The sequence below is a fragment of the Sinocyclocheilus rhinocerous genome, unplaced genomic scaffold, assembly GCF_001515625.1.
Source record: "Sinocyclocheilus rhinocerous isolate Xijiao unplaced genomic scaffold, SAMN03320098_v1.1 scaffold352, whole genome shotgun sequence".
In the NCBI taxonomy this organism is placed as follows: Eukaryota; Metazoa; Chordata; class Actinopteri; order Cypriniformes; family Cyprinidae; genus Sinocyclocheilus; species Sinocyclocheilus rhinocerous.
Genome location: NW_015642448.1, coordinates 461,591 through 476,174, shown reverse-complemented (window position 1 = coordinate 476,174; position 14,584 = coordinate 461,591). Strand labels below are relative to the sequence as shown.

The following is a 14,584-nucleotide window of genomic DNA, read 5'->3' as shown; positions in this document are numbered from 1 at the left end:
CTTGCATGGCCTCGTCAGAGCCCAGACTGAAACCCCATTGAAAATCTGTGGAATGACTTGAAGACTGCAGTCCACAAACACTCACCATCAAATTTAACTGAACTTGAGCAGTTCTGCAAACAAGAGTGGGCAAATATTGCAAAGTCTAGATGTGCAAAGTTAGTAGAGACATATCCCAACAGACTAAAGGCTGTAATTAAAACAAAAGGTGGTTGAACAAAATACTGACAAGGGGGTGATCCTTTTTCCAACTCAGTGATTCTGTTTTTTTTTTTCTGACATGTTGGTGTTATATCTTTCACTTGGATGCTATAAGTTGCACTAAGTAAATAAGGCTGGATAGTCCATCTTCATTTCAGGCTGCAAAGCAACAAAATGTGATTATTTTAAAGGAGGGTGATTCTTTTCTATACCCACTGTACATGACCTACTAACACAGATCCTAACATGCTAGCGCCATGCATAGATTTGTATAGAAATTTGGCCCTGGTTACATAAGAATTTTTAAACACTCAAATGGATTTACAGTAAGGCTTAACACAACTTTGGACAGTCGCCATATGCTGCTGTACTGTTTAATCCCATCTATTCATAAACATGCTGTGTTTTATTCATAAACTGTGCAGTTCCTCAACTAGTGCTTTATTGCGGTCTTCATTTTAAGCATGTTCATCGACAAAACAAAACACAAACTCACAATGTGAAGGTTTTAAAGGTATCTTCAGGGATGAAGCTCTGAGGATGGCATGCTGTCGATTACCACAGACCATAACTAAGCCTTGATTTTTATTTTCACATAATGAGGGACTTGTTTGCAGTTATATAGGTTTCAAAGCACAATTGTGCAGTTTTTGTTTATTTTTTGTTTAAGGGTTTATATTAATTTTACCTTACCAAAAAGTTATTTCAGCTGTAAATCTGTCCAAACATCCTTTAGTGGTCAGACGTTAGAAGCTACAAACGAATTTTTCTGTCTAGCTTTTGGCATCCTTGTTACCAGGTTTTATGGGGACATTAGTCATGAAAAGGGGTTTAAATATTAATTTAAAAATACAAATCATATGGAAACATGTGGCTCATGTGGAAACAGTATTTTAAGATTCATCCCGATGAAATGACTGTGGGATCAGTATTGTTATAGTTAACTAAAACAGATACTATTAAAATTGTTTGCGGTGACTGAAATAAAGCAGAAATAAAATAAAATATTAAATTAATAAAATATTAAAAATAAAAAAACCTTAAATTAAAAAAAAAAAAAAAAAACTTAAATGAAAATTAGAAATGTTGATTTGGCAATTAACTGAAATATGTTTAAGTACTAGAATTATTCAAATAAAAAAATAAAAATCTTAAAAAGTTATATATAGCTATATATAAAAAACAATGACTAAACCACATACAATTTAAATTAAAATGAAAACTGAAAATATAGAAAATTCTATATCTAATTCAAAATATGAATAATTACTATAAAAGCTGAGAAGATATTTATTATTGTGGCATGCAAATGATTTCCTCTCTGACTGTCTGTCAATCATCAGAATCAGCCTGACTGTCTCTCTCTCGACAGCTGTAATTACTGTGGATGTGAACAGACTGTACATTGCCATTTCATAGCACTGTAATCACACAAAAAGCACAGGTTTTGACACACAGCCATATACAAACTTCAAACTAACTGGCTAAAAGCTGTAACTAAAATCTGTATGAAATTACAGCCATGCTGATATAACAGCATCTTTGCTCATGCGACATCACTTAACCATACTCAACAGTCATAAACACACACTCTCTGTGCCTGTCACCTGTAGTGTGATGAGATCCTGGCGAGTAAAAGGTTCATCTGTCAACAGGTCTTTATAACTCTTTGTCTTGATGTTGAGCTGTTCCACTGCCTAAACAAAACAAACATCCACAGAATATTGACTATTCATGTACACATTTATACAGTTTAAAGAAGATTATTGCATCAATAATAAATTACTGGCGTAAGCATGATATTAAAGGGGGCATGAACAACTGGATTTTCCATGATTTAGAGTAGACCTACATTTTCCACAATGCATGGAAACTGAACAGCAAAAATGGGTCATTCAGAAATCATGGATGTGATGTCACAACTGCATTAATGACTTAAATTTCATTATATGGATTCAGAAAACCTGCAACAGTGCATGAGTCATATGGACTACTTTTATGGTACATACTTTTTGAACAGAAAAGAACATGAACTTCAATTAAATGTTCCCTTTGTGTTCCATGGAAGAAGAAAAAAATCCAACATGAGAGTGAATACATTCATTTAAATTTATAAATAAAATAATTTAAGATATTTTTTTAATTAACAAATGTATAATTTATTTATACAAATAAATATACATTTAGAAATATTTATTAAATAATTTTTAAGTGATTTTAATAAATTATTATTTTCATTTTTGGGTAAACTATTCCTTTAGTAGAAAAACAAGATGTTTAATTTAAAACATAAATAAAATGGGTAAAAAAAAAGAAAAAGAATTATGACTGAAAAACTGAATTATGACTGTTTTGGGTGCAATAAACCTTGAATAACATTATAATTGGACTTCAGGGAGAACAAAATGCTACAGAAGTATTGAGTATGGTCCCATATAAGAAGGCCCTTGAAACATGTGGGATGTAGTGCGTTTTACCTCATTAGAGAAAACATTTCCTGTGACTTTGTTGGCAACGATGTGGGAGTTGTTTGTGAACACTGTGTAGAGCACAGGACAATGGTACTTCCCTAAAGTACAGGAGATAAAGACAGAATATGCACTGCAGAGGACTTCAATCCATTATCTCTTGTCATTAGCACATTTTGTTGTTGACGCAGGCCAGGTAAGAGGATCACGAGCGTGCGCACACACTAGGGTTGGGCCTATAGACGATGCCATCGTCCATCGCCGATGGCTGATATAGACATCACGATGTTGAGCTGGCATTTGAATGACTAATTTGCTGTTAAACTCCTCATATGAATGCCTGCATGACATGTATAATTCAGTTTAGACAGTTTGCAAGAATGTTTAGCGTCCCTGGTATGAAAATGATCGCTGCGAGACGCCGGTGGAGTGAACGAGGCTTGAGAGAGTTGTGAGTGAGGACGCGGGAGCAGATCCAGCTATTATAAGCGTTTTTGGACTTGTCTTTTCCACTTAATTTAACACTTTAGAAAGTTAATAAAGTAGGAAGTTTCAGTTTAGAGTCAGCGATATCTTTATCTTATATTACTTGCAAAAGATTGGAAATAATTTCGGTTTATTTTAATTTATTTATTTGTTTTTGTTTTAGTATCAATATCTGGCAACACTGCATCGCCGGCACTTAAACTGAAAGCAATCAAAAAAGCCCATGGACAGGTTTTTGCTGACAGGATACGACATTCGGTAAGGGAAACGCAAAAATTATCATGATATTATCTGTCATATACGTTATCAATGCTGTCAAAAACAATAGCATTTAACACTAGTACGCAGATCTGTAGAACAAGTAGGTTACAGAATGAAATGAAATACACAAAAACTAGCCATGAAGAAGTCTGCCATGTCATTCAGTATAGTTAAATTTTCACAAATCATGCTATAAAATTTCATAAGAGCACTAGACAAAGTTATCGTAGTTATGTATTGTTGCAATAAATAACTGATACAATTATCCACCCTTAAATATAGTAAAGTAGACCTATTAACAAATTTTGATGTAATAAATAGGGTATGATTTAAAAAATAATCATCCCTCCAAAACAGAGGGATGTAGACATGTAGACATCTACATGTCTGTCTCCTTTAAAGTGTTTATAGTGTATATAATATAATTGTATTTGTAGGGGTTATTATAACACAAATCTTTATGGGCATATGCAATAATGGAAAACAAGCAATGGTGCAATGGTGGAAACACATGTTTGTGAATGGGCATTTGATTTACATTTGAGAGAAACTAAGATTGTAAACAAGGATACAAACTAGCCACTTTTCACTGAAAATTGCCGTTGTAAATTCAAAATCTGTGTAATTTAAGTAGATTCAATAAGTTGAAAACTTTTGCTACTTCATACTTCAATACAAAACAATGCTGAACTTTGACAAAAAATAGATTTTTAAATGTTATAATAGTGGTTTTATAATGTCTACATATAAATCCATTAGCAAAACATGTAAAAATAACTTTATTACAGAGTGGAAATGGTAAAGGAGAAAATGAATGATCCTCTGCTGCCATTTAGTGGTCTTAGTGGGAATCATGACTTATGAGTATTTGTTTTTCTACCAGGTGAAATCTTGGCAGAAATCTTCCACTTAGCATGGCAAATTTTCCATGAATTATCTCTTGAAAAAAAAAAGAACAAAAAAAAAAAAATATTGCAGTTGTTCTTTAAAATAAATTTTACTATATAAAAATGTGCAAAAATATTAATAATTTTGAGGCAAATTATATATATACAGGTGCATCTCAATAAATTAGAATGTCGTGGAAAAGTTCAGTAATTCAACTCAAATTGTGAAACTCGTGTATTAAATAAATTCAATGCACACAGACTGAAGTAGTTTAAGTCTCTGGTTCTTTTAATTGTGATGATTTTGGCTCACATTTAACAAAAACCCACCAATTCACTATCTCAACAAATTAGAATATGGTGACATGCCAATCAGCTAATCAACTCAAAACACCTGCAAAGGTTTCCTGAGCCTTCAAAATGGTCTCTCAGTTTGGTTCACTAGGCTACACAATCATGGGGAATCTTCTTTTTTTTACTTTTCACTTTTTTCCCTATGGTATTAAAAAAGGGGGAAGGGGTTCAAACCTTTGTCACTTTTTTCACTCCTGATGAGTTTGTATCCTTCCATGCACAAGCTAGTAATGGGCTTTTGGTCATTGACTTGCAGAAAGTTTTCGGCGCGAGTTAGTGTTATAGGCTACTACAATACAGGGGGCGCCGACACTGATCTTGCATACCCCTCGGCAAATGTGCAGTTGCGCCCCTGAGCGGCATTACTTGCCACACATTTTATATGTTTGTCAGTGGTACTGAGGATCTGCAAATCATTCACCATCGTCCTCAGTCGTGTCTCGCCGCATCCAGTGTAGACAGCATCACTGATTATAATGAGTTCTATAGACTGATCTATATATAATAGATCTCTATTATAGATCAGTGGTTCTATAGTATTTTGTCGCGCCGCGCCGCTCGCGTCCGGTGTAGAAACGGTGTTAGGAATCGTGTTTTCCCTTATAAGGATTCAAGCTTCGGGCACACCCCCTAACTCCACAAGCCCCCCCCCCGCCGAGGTCATCGTCCATCGCGATGTTTCACTGTAGACATCGTCCGATGCCAATTTTGTAGACATCGCCCAACCCTAGCACACACACACACACACAAAACATATTTACCTTCATTGTTTTTGCTGAAATTAAGCTTGATGAGGGATTTAGCCTCCAGCTTCTACAGAAAGAGAGAGAAAAAGGAAGTTAAGGAGATAGTGACTATATCTGTCAGACTTTCTGACACACCTACATTTCAAATATAATGTAATCACACCCTGTTAATGTCTGATTGTGTTTAATTATTTAGCACGAATTGGCTGATTCATAGTTCATACGGCACATAATAAGACAAGATGCTAATTGAATAGCACTAATTTTAAACACCATCATGCAATGCTGGGGCTAGTATGGCTTTAATTAACCATACTGTACACTTGTGTACACTTTTGTTCAAAAATTCATTATATAATAGATAATAGTTTTATAATACTTATTTATAACAGTTATATTACTGTATTTTTGTTCAAATAACTGCAGCTATAGTAAACATAAGCGACTTGGAAAAAAATTCCAATGCTAATATAGCTTATTATTCAGGTAAATTGTAAGTAAACCATTCATGGTTGAGACTGTTTGGTGTCACTAGTGGCTTTAAACTTGGTGACAGAGGATTGCCTGCACAATACATTTAAACTGCCCACACTGTGTGTCCAGTGACACACTGATTCAGACTGTATAAGATACAGCTCTTCATCCCTCAGGATTATTTCTCTTTAAGCCTCTCCCTCCGTGATAAACCCAGTAGCTGGGCATCTGACTGCTAGACTCTCTCAGACTACAGACCGTTTGCGGATCACCTGATGGATACTGCACACAAAAATGGCAGGAACTACACCAGCTGCAGTCTGACTGGCTGAATGGATTTTATCCATTAGAATTTGATTGGACAACTGGCTTGATAGTATTGGCTAATATAATTTTTTCCCCACCCACACAGAAAACTGCATCATATTTTGATAAATGGTGATGAATATCGTGCATTCATCAAATTTGCACAGTAAAAGGTTTTTATTAGGAACATAAATGAGTTCAATTGTGATTTCATGTCTATAAGAATGCTTAGCAGTGCATTTACTGAATGAACACTGTGCTGCATTCAACTAATGCACTGCATCGTCTTAATTATTCTTTTTTCTTTTAATTTGTTTTTAATTACATAGCAAATCAATTGTACTTTTTTTTTTTACTTTTTACTTTTAATTTTATTTCATGAGCATCTGTTATAATTATTTTTAAATCATTTTTTATGTAAAGCACTTTGAATTACCATTGTGTATAAAACATGCTACTCAGGGTTTGCAAACCCCTGGGGGTTCGTGAGAGGCAGGGAGTTTGAGAGTTGATGAAAAGCTAATAATTAACTGTAAAATATATTTTAAATAAATACAAAAGGCTGTGCTGTAATATTAATGGTGCTTAAGTGTAATTTTTAAATTATGGCTGTGATTTAATTAAATAACTGTATAGTCGGATGTGCTACGCTTTTCAAAATTAATTGAAGGTATACATATTAGTATTGTATCTTGTAGTGTAAAATACAAATTATTATAATTAATTTCAAATAATAACAATACATTTGCAAGATAAAAAAGTGAAGCCTTGCTTTGCAAGCACCTCTAACAATAATTATTATTATTCAAATTGATTGGTTTCCTAAAACACCAGTGTGAATGTAGAAGTTTGAGTTCACATTAAAGTCCAGCACAATTACTAAAAAAGGTTGACATTTTGCATTTACTTGCATGTCATGTGACCATTAACAGGCATCAGAGAACTGTGAATATGCGAAAGTGACATTAAATTATTGAAAAATTTATTTAAAATCTCAAGGGGTACTTCAAGTAAATATTTTCTACTGGGCTGACAAAAAGGTTTGGGAATCCCTGTGATATACAAGTAAACTTACACACATAACAGGTATCTAATAACCTGCCTCACTGCTACCCATTTAAACACAAACTTGTAAAGCAGAACACATGAGAGCATGATATCTGCCCAGGAGAACAAGCCCTGGCATGTCCAAGAGGTCTCTGTAAAAGTCACTTAAACACACACACACACACACACAGTCTGTGTTTCTCATCAGCCCTAGTCAACTCCAGCACTTACTTTCCTCCTCTTCATCTAGTGAGGCAAATCAATCATGAATACTTCAGATAACACAGTCACACTGTGTATAAGAACACACACACACACACAAAATCACAGTGGCATGTCCAGACATGCTCTCACTCAGATGCACAGCTATGAAGATGTAAAGATGCATTACAGATGACAGCCATGTGCCTTGATGGACACTGAATATGGATTTTAAAGCGAGCAAATACAGGACGCCCTACATCACGCTCCGTGTAAACATTCACACAACTTTTGCTGATGCTAGTGCTAACCGATTATGCATGCATCGTGCACACAGAGATCCTATAACCCCTATTCCATAAATTAAGAGTGCAGTGACGTGCATCCAGTGAACTGATTATACAGCAATTTACACCCACATCCACTCCTGGCACACTGAATGCTGTTGGCCACCATCAGTGGGCCTGTGAAATATCTTCATTATAGTCTCAATAATGATTTCTAGATGAGCACAGTAATAGATTATTTTCCCTCTAAGCACCGCATTAAGCTTGACTACTCTCCAAAACATAAAATGAAACTCTCAAAGCAGAAAATTCCTACTGTTTGGCAGCATGTAATGAAATTAAGATTATGAAAGGCTTTCCGTTATTTTAACATTTTATTGCCACTTTCATCTTATTTATTTTCCTCTTTTATTTTTATTTGTTTAATGACATAGTATTTTTTTTTTTTTTTACTTTTTACTGTTAATTTTATTTCTTACGCATCTGTTATGATTATTTTTAAATCCTATTGGGTACAATAGAGCATTTTCCCTCTAAGTAACATATCAAGCTTGACTACAAAACATAAAATGAAACTCTCAAAGCAGAAAATACCTACCGTTTGGCAAATATGTAATGAACTTATGATTAGGAAATGCTTTGGGTTATCGTAACATTTCATTTGCACTTTTTTACCAAAGTTTATTGTGCTTTTAATGTTTTTCAGAGTGTTCCTATGTAGTTGCTAGGGTGTTCTGGGTTGTTGCTAGGTGGTTAATTACTGGTTTTATTTTAGCATTAAATATATGATATTGTAGCATTTAAAATTATTAAGATTTTTAATAATTTTAATTTCCTTTTATTTTATAATTTATATCATATAATAACATGATTTTTATCATTTAGATTTGAGTAATTTGGTATGTGCTTTTGCCATTATATATATTTTTATTTTATTTTAATATTTTTTATTGTTTTTGTCATTTTTTAAAATATATATATTTCTATTTAATTTATTTTAAATTATGTTTTAAATGTAATATTTATATTATCTTTTATTTCAATTATAAAAAAAAAAAAAGGTTTTTAATAGTTTGTTAACTGGTTACTGGCCCAGGTGAAAAAAGCACGCATATGAGGTTCAGGAAAATCTATGCGATTTTTCAGCCCAGTTTATTATCTGAAAAGTAAAAATCATAAGTCTAATTGCATAAAGAAGTTCTCACACATCTCTACTCAGTATGTCACATGATTCAAGGTCCGTATCACAAACAAGTTCCAAGTTTATTACTTAGAGTAGGGGGTTTTCTAACCCTAAATACTAGCTTGCCTTATAGAAAACAGCACTAAATATGTTTCTTCTAAAACCTGCAGTGCTTTTTAAATCATGTACAACAAGAGATTCTGGTTTAAAGCTTTGGATACTCTGGGATGCACAGGCAAGAACACAGACAGCACCATCTGGAGTTGATAATATAGCAGTTTACTTGCTGTCATCAGTTAAGCCTTGGCTTCTACTCAAATGGAGTCTGACGCCCTCTAGTGGTTGAATCCATGCAGGATTTTTTTTATCATAAAGTGAAGTGACTGTGACTTGATGTGTGGCCGAGTATGGTGACCCATATACACAGACAGCACCATCTGGAGTTGATAATATAGCAGTTTACTTGCTGTCATCAGTTAAGCCTTGGCTTCTACTCAAATGGAGTCTGACGCCCTCTAGTGGTTGAATCCATGCAGGATTTTTTTTATCATAAAGTGAAGTGACTGTGACTTGATGTGTGGCTGAGTATGGTGACCCATATTTAGAATTTGTGCTCTGCATTTAACCCATCCAAGTGCACACACACAGCAGTGAGTAGTGAACACACACCCGGCGCAGTGGGCAGCCACGTGCTGCGGCTCCCGGGAGCAGTTGGGGTTTTAGTGCCTTGCTCAAGGGTCTCACCTCAGTCGTGGTATTGAAAGTGAAAGAGAGCTTTCACTTCTAATGATTTTAAAGTGTATTGGTCCGTGTCAAATAAATATTATACATCATAAAAACTGAAATACCTCTCCTGTTATGGGGTTGGTACCAAACTTCTTAATCCAAGGCACAATGCTCCTAAAGAGAAAACACAATCTTTTTTCTGGCATCAACACCACTTGAGGTATGTACACTTCCATTCAAAAGTTTGGGGATGAAGATTTTTTTTAAGGCTTTTGAAAGAAGTCTCTTATGCTTACCAAGCCTGTGTTTATTTGATTAAAAATACATTAAAATGTAATATTTTGAAATATTATAACAATTTAAAATAACTTTTCTATTTTAATAAATTTTAAAGTGTGATTTATTCCTGTGATGCAAAGTTGAATTTTCAGCATCATTACTCCAGTTTTCAGTGTCACATGATCCTTCAGAAATCATTCTAATATGCTGATTTGCTGCTCAAGAAACATTTCTTATTATTATCAAATGTTGAAACAGTTGTGCTGCTTCATATTTTTGTGGAAACCAAGTTTGCTCTTTCAGGATTTTTCGACAATGGAAAGTTCAAAAGAACAGAATTTATTCTAAATAGAATTTTTGTAACAATGTAAATGTTACTGTTACTTTTGATCAATTGAATGCATCCTTGCTGAATGAAAGTATTAATTTTGCCCCCCTTAAACTTTTGAAGGGTAGTGTATGCAATAATAAATATAAGCTACTATAAAAAAGTATATAATTAATGTAAGCTTTTATTAAATCATGAATGCAAATAACAGCTTTACAAATGACTTTTTTTTTTTTCAAATGACTGCTCTTTTGCCGTTGGTGAGAGTAATATACTCACATTAGGTCAAAAACCACCCCATCCACTGTGCACATGGGATACTCAAAGGGCTGAAGAGACAAACTATGCAAGAGATAAGAGATGAACATTCAAAATCATGCATACAGTATGACACTAAACTAAAGCTCCTGTGTGTCATTTCCGAGCCACCAAACGGATCTACAAACATACTGATTGTTTCCAAATAGTCTCCCCATCTTCCACCGAAATGACAGAAGAACAGCCCAAACTCACATGATTTTTTGAGACACATCAGGCTGCTCCAATAAACAGAGCGTATTTGAAAAATAATGTGTTTTTTGAACATTAAAGCATGTCAACACTCAACATATTCTGTTACACCAAATACACAAAATAATGATCTTTAAAATAGCATCATATGACCCCTTTAAAATACCATAATTTTCAGAAAGTCTACCTACAAATGTCTAACTAAAAGCTGTCTCTGCATATTAAACTGGAACAGAAGAAAATGATTTTGACATAAATCACTGACACAAAAAACTGACACACAACAGCTTTAACTCACAAAAAAATAAAACAATGAATGCATTGTTTAAAACCCCAGATCAGCAGTTATGAAAGCAGAATATATTGCACTAGACCTAAATTACTGATCAGAAGAAACACAAAGGACTTTTTATCAAACATGAAAGAAGTGAAATCTCACCTGCAGTGATCAAAGGGCAGACGTCTGAAATTGGCTCGTGGGATTTCTATAAACATGATGACAAAAGGCTAATTTATTTTATCCCAGTGTGTTTCGGAGGAAAAAGCACCAGCAATATCAAACAAAGTGCACAAAATAAAACTATATGTGGTGCAATCAGTCAAACAACATAGCGAATACAGTACCATGGAAAAGTTTGGGGTTTGTACGTTTTTTTTTTTTAAATGCTGTTGAAATAAATATCCTGAAATATTATTAGGGTTTAAAATATCTGTCTTCAATTTGAATTTATTTAAAAATGTTATTTATTCCTGTGATGCAAAGCTGAATTTTCAGCATCATTACCAGTCCTCAATGTCACACGGTTCTTCAGAAATCAGTCTAATTTGCTGATTTTAAGAAATATTTCTTATTATTACCAGTGTTGAAAACAGTTGTGCTGCTTAATATTTTAGTGGAAACCATGATATGTTTAAAAGAACAATTTACTTGAAATGGAAATCTTTTGTAACATTATAAATGTCTTTACTGTTACTTTGGATCAATTTAATGCATCTTTGCTAAAAAAAAGTGCAAAAAAAAAAAAAAAAACACCTTACTGAGCCCAAATTTAGAATGGTAGTGTACTTTCTTTGCATACAAATGTCAGGTTTTACAATCTGCAATGTGTTTATTTTCCCTCACATGACATGACACTTCACTTTACTTTATAAAATATACATACTGCATCTAAACCGCAAATGTAAAATAGTCTCTGAATACAGTTTTCATGTTTTACTCATATTGTAATATGTATCCCACAATGCTTTGTGTTTACTGTTGAATGTTCAACAGATGTTTTCTTAATACAAATAAGTTCAGTAAATCCAGACTAGTTTAAGTACCTGATTTCTTCCCTCCATAAAACTGAGTGTATTCTGTACATGTGATGTACCTGAAACAGACAGATATAACGAATGTTATTATAATTATTGAAGAATCAGAATTAAATTAAAATAACAAATGGGTAGCAGTTTACTATTAAATAATACTATTACAGCGCTAGAACATCACGGCAAAAAAAAAAAAAAGATACAGCAGTTGCAATTGGAAAGACGCATGAATGACGGCTGAACTTTACGCTTTTAAAACAAATACGTTATGAACCTCAGATTACACATAACACGATATCACTGCAATAAAAAATATACTACTTTTGTTTTCAGTGAAATCATCAGACAATATAACTATATAATGCTCAATCGTTACTGTTGAGTGCAAACACGTTATATTTTACTCGCGTTATGTTTCATTTCAACTCACATCTTATCTTTTTGATGCTGTCTTTTCCCCATTTTTGCGGACCAAGAGGTTGTAGCAAATAAAAGAATAAAAGTTTATATAAGCATAAACAACCAAAACAAAACCTCCGACTGTTTAAGACACACACTTCCGGTCCGTGTTCAGTGCAACAGTAAAATGTGTCCGACGTTCTTCTTCTTCTTCTTCTTCTTCTTCTTTTTCTTCTTTTTGTTCAATGGCAGTTCACTCCTTAGGAGTATTACCGCCACCTACTGTATATCTTGCGCACATGGGTGATAAATCTGGATTGGTATCAAGGAAAAAAAAAAGAAAATAAAATGGGGACACTTGTAATGCCCCACCCACCCCAGAGGATCAGAGCCCAAGCTTCAGCTTCAGCTTCCTACTATCCCGATACGTGCCGGTACCCAACAAAAGTATACAATATTACAGTCGGAGTCCTATTTGGCTTAATCTGGTCTACCCACTGCAATCCTACTATTATAGCAGTTAATTCTGTAGAAAATACGAACAATTAATCACTTAACCTTAAACTTATTTTCATCTTAAATCTTGGAATGTTCACTCCTATGCCCACTTTTTTGTTTGATTGGGTCTTTAGATCCATCTGTATAGATCTGTATAAAAGAATAAAAATTTTCTCTCATAAAAACATTGATTTCATAACTATTAGTATATCTTCCTTCTGCTTTTTCCCGGGCCTCCAACAATCTCATTTCAACAATGGGTTCAGGAATATTCCATACCGATACCCCATTTAATGGCATGTTGGGACAGATTTCTTCATTCTCCAGACCACAATCCTTGATCCACTGTTCATACTTCCAACCAAAACTATTCCCTCCATTCTTTTTATATTCCCAACAATCATTTAAAATTGTGCGTGTACGATGATTCTTATTACTACCTTGTAAATTAACCCAATACATCATCGCAAGCTTTTCTTTTCTCTTCTTAAATCTAATGGCATCTCCCCCATTTCGACCCTGATGGCATCTAGAGGAGTTGATCTTATTGCTCCACAGCAGATTCAAAGTGCTCTGGACTGTATGTTGTACAGTTTCTTTAATTCTGATTTTGCTGCAGCACCATACACTGCACAACCATAGTCTATACTAGACTGTGTGGCTTGATATACATGTAACAGTGCACTTTTCCTTGCTCCCCATTCATACTTGGCTATTGAAGTCATGCAATTTATTACTCCTTTGCATTTGTTTTCAATTTTCTTAATATGTATCTTCCAAGTTAATTTTTCATCAAATATTAATCCAAAATATTTGAACTCTGTCACTCTTTCTAACAATTGGTCATATAACTTCAGAGTCATTTGTTCCATTTTCTTTTTCTTTGTAAAAACCATATATTGAGTCTTTGATACTGAAAACGTCAGTCCCCAATCTACTGACCACCTTTCAACTTCATTTATTGATTCTTGTATTCCTTTAACTACATTTCCTAAATTCCTACCTCTTCTCCATACTGCACCATCATCTGCATATAATGCCTTCCCAATGCTTGGTTTAACTCTTTCAAATATATCATTAATCATTACATTAAATAAAATTGGACTGATTACACTTCCTTGTGGAGTCCCATTCAGGATATCATACGATGCTGACATTTCTTCCCCTATTCTTACCTGGAATGTACGCTCAAACAAAAAGTCTAATATCCAATTATACATTCTCCCCCCATTCCAATTTTATTTAACTTAATTAACACTCCCTCCCTCCATAAAGTGTCATATGCCTTTTCAATGTCAAAGAAAACAGCAACAAGAAATAAATCATTTTCAAATAATATCAGAGCATCCATTGTAGATCTCTTTTTCCTAAAACCACTCTGAGCTGATGATAATATTTCTTTTTTCTCCAAAAAATAATTTTGATCCACTGTTCATACTTCCAACCAAAACTATTCCCTCCATTCTTTTTATATTCCCAACAATCATTTAAAATTGTGCGTGTACGATGACTCTTATTACTACCCTGTAAATTAACCCAATACATCATCCCAAGCTTTTCTCTTCTTAAATCTAATGGCATCTCCCCCATTTCGACCCTGATGGCATCTAGAGGAGTTGATCTTATTGCTCC

General features: G+C 34.0%; 1 protein-coding gene across 1 annotated transcript in view; it reads right to left on the bottom strand.

Moving 5' to 3' along the window:
• ppil2 (peptidylprolyl isomerase (cyclophilin)-like 2) overlaps positions 1–12,648 on the bottom strand; it is a 43,521-nt gene extending 30,873 nt beyond the window's left edge. Inside the window, exons 1-8 of the mRNA XM_016572769.1 lie at positions 12,486–12,648; positions 12,068–12,117; positions 11,184–11,229; positions 10,514–10,576; positions 9,750–9,801; positions 5,419–5,470; positions 2,679–2,770; positions 1,809–1,898 (exon numbers count right to left, since the gene is read on the bottom strand). Coding sequence (XP_016428255.1) covers positions 1,809–1,898; positions 2,679–2,770; positions 5,419–5,470; positions 9,750–9,801; positions 10,514–10,576; positions 11,184–11,229; positions 12,068–12,117; positions 12,486–12,517 — 477 coding nt within the window. The 5' untranslated portion in view covers positions 12,518–12,648. The remainder of the gene's footprint in view (positions 1–1,808; positions 1,899–2,678; positions 2,771–5,418; positions 5,471–9,749; positions 9,802–10,513; positions 10,577–11,183; positions 11,230–12,067; positions 12,118–12,485) is intronic.
• Positions 12,649–14,584: the final 1,936 nt, after the last annotated feature.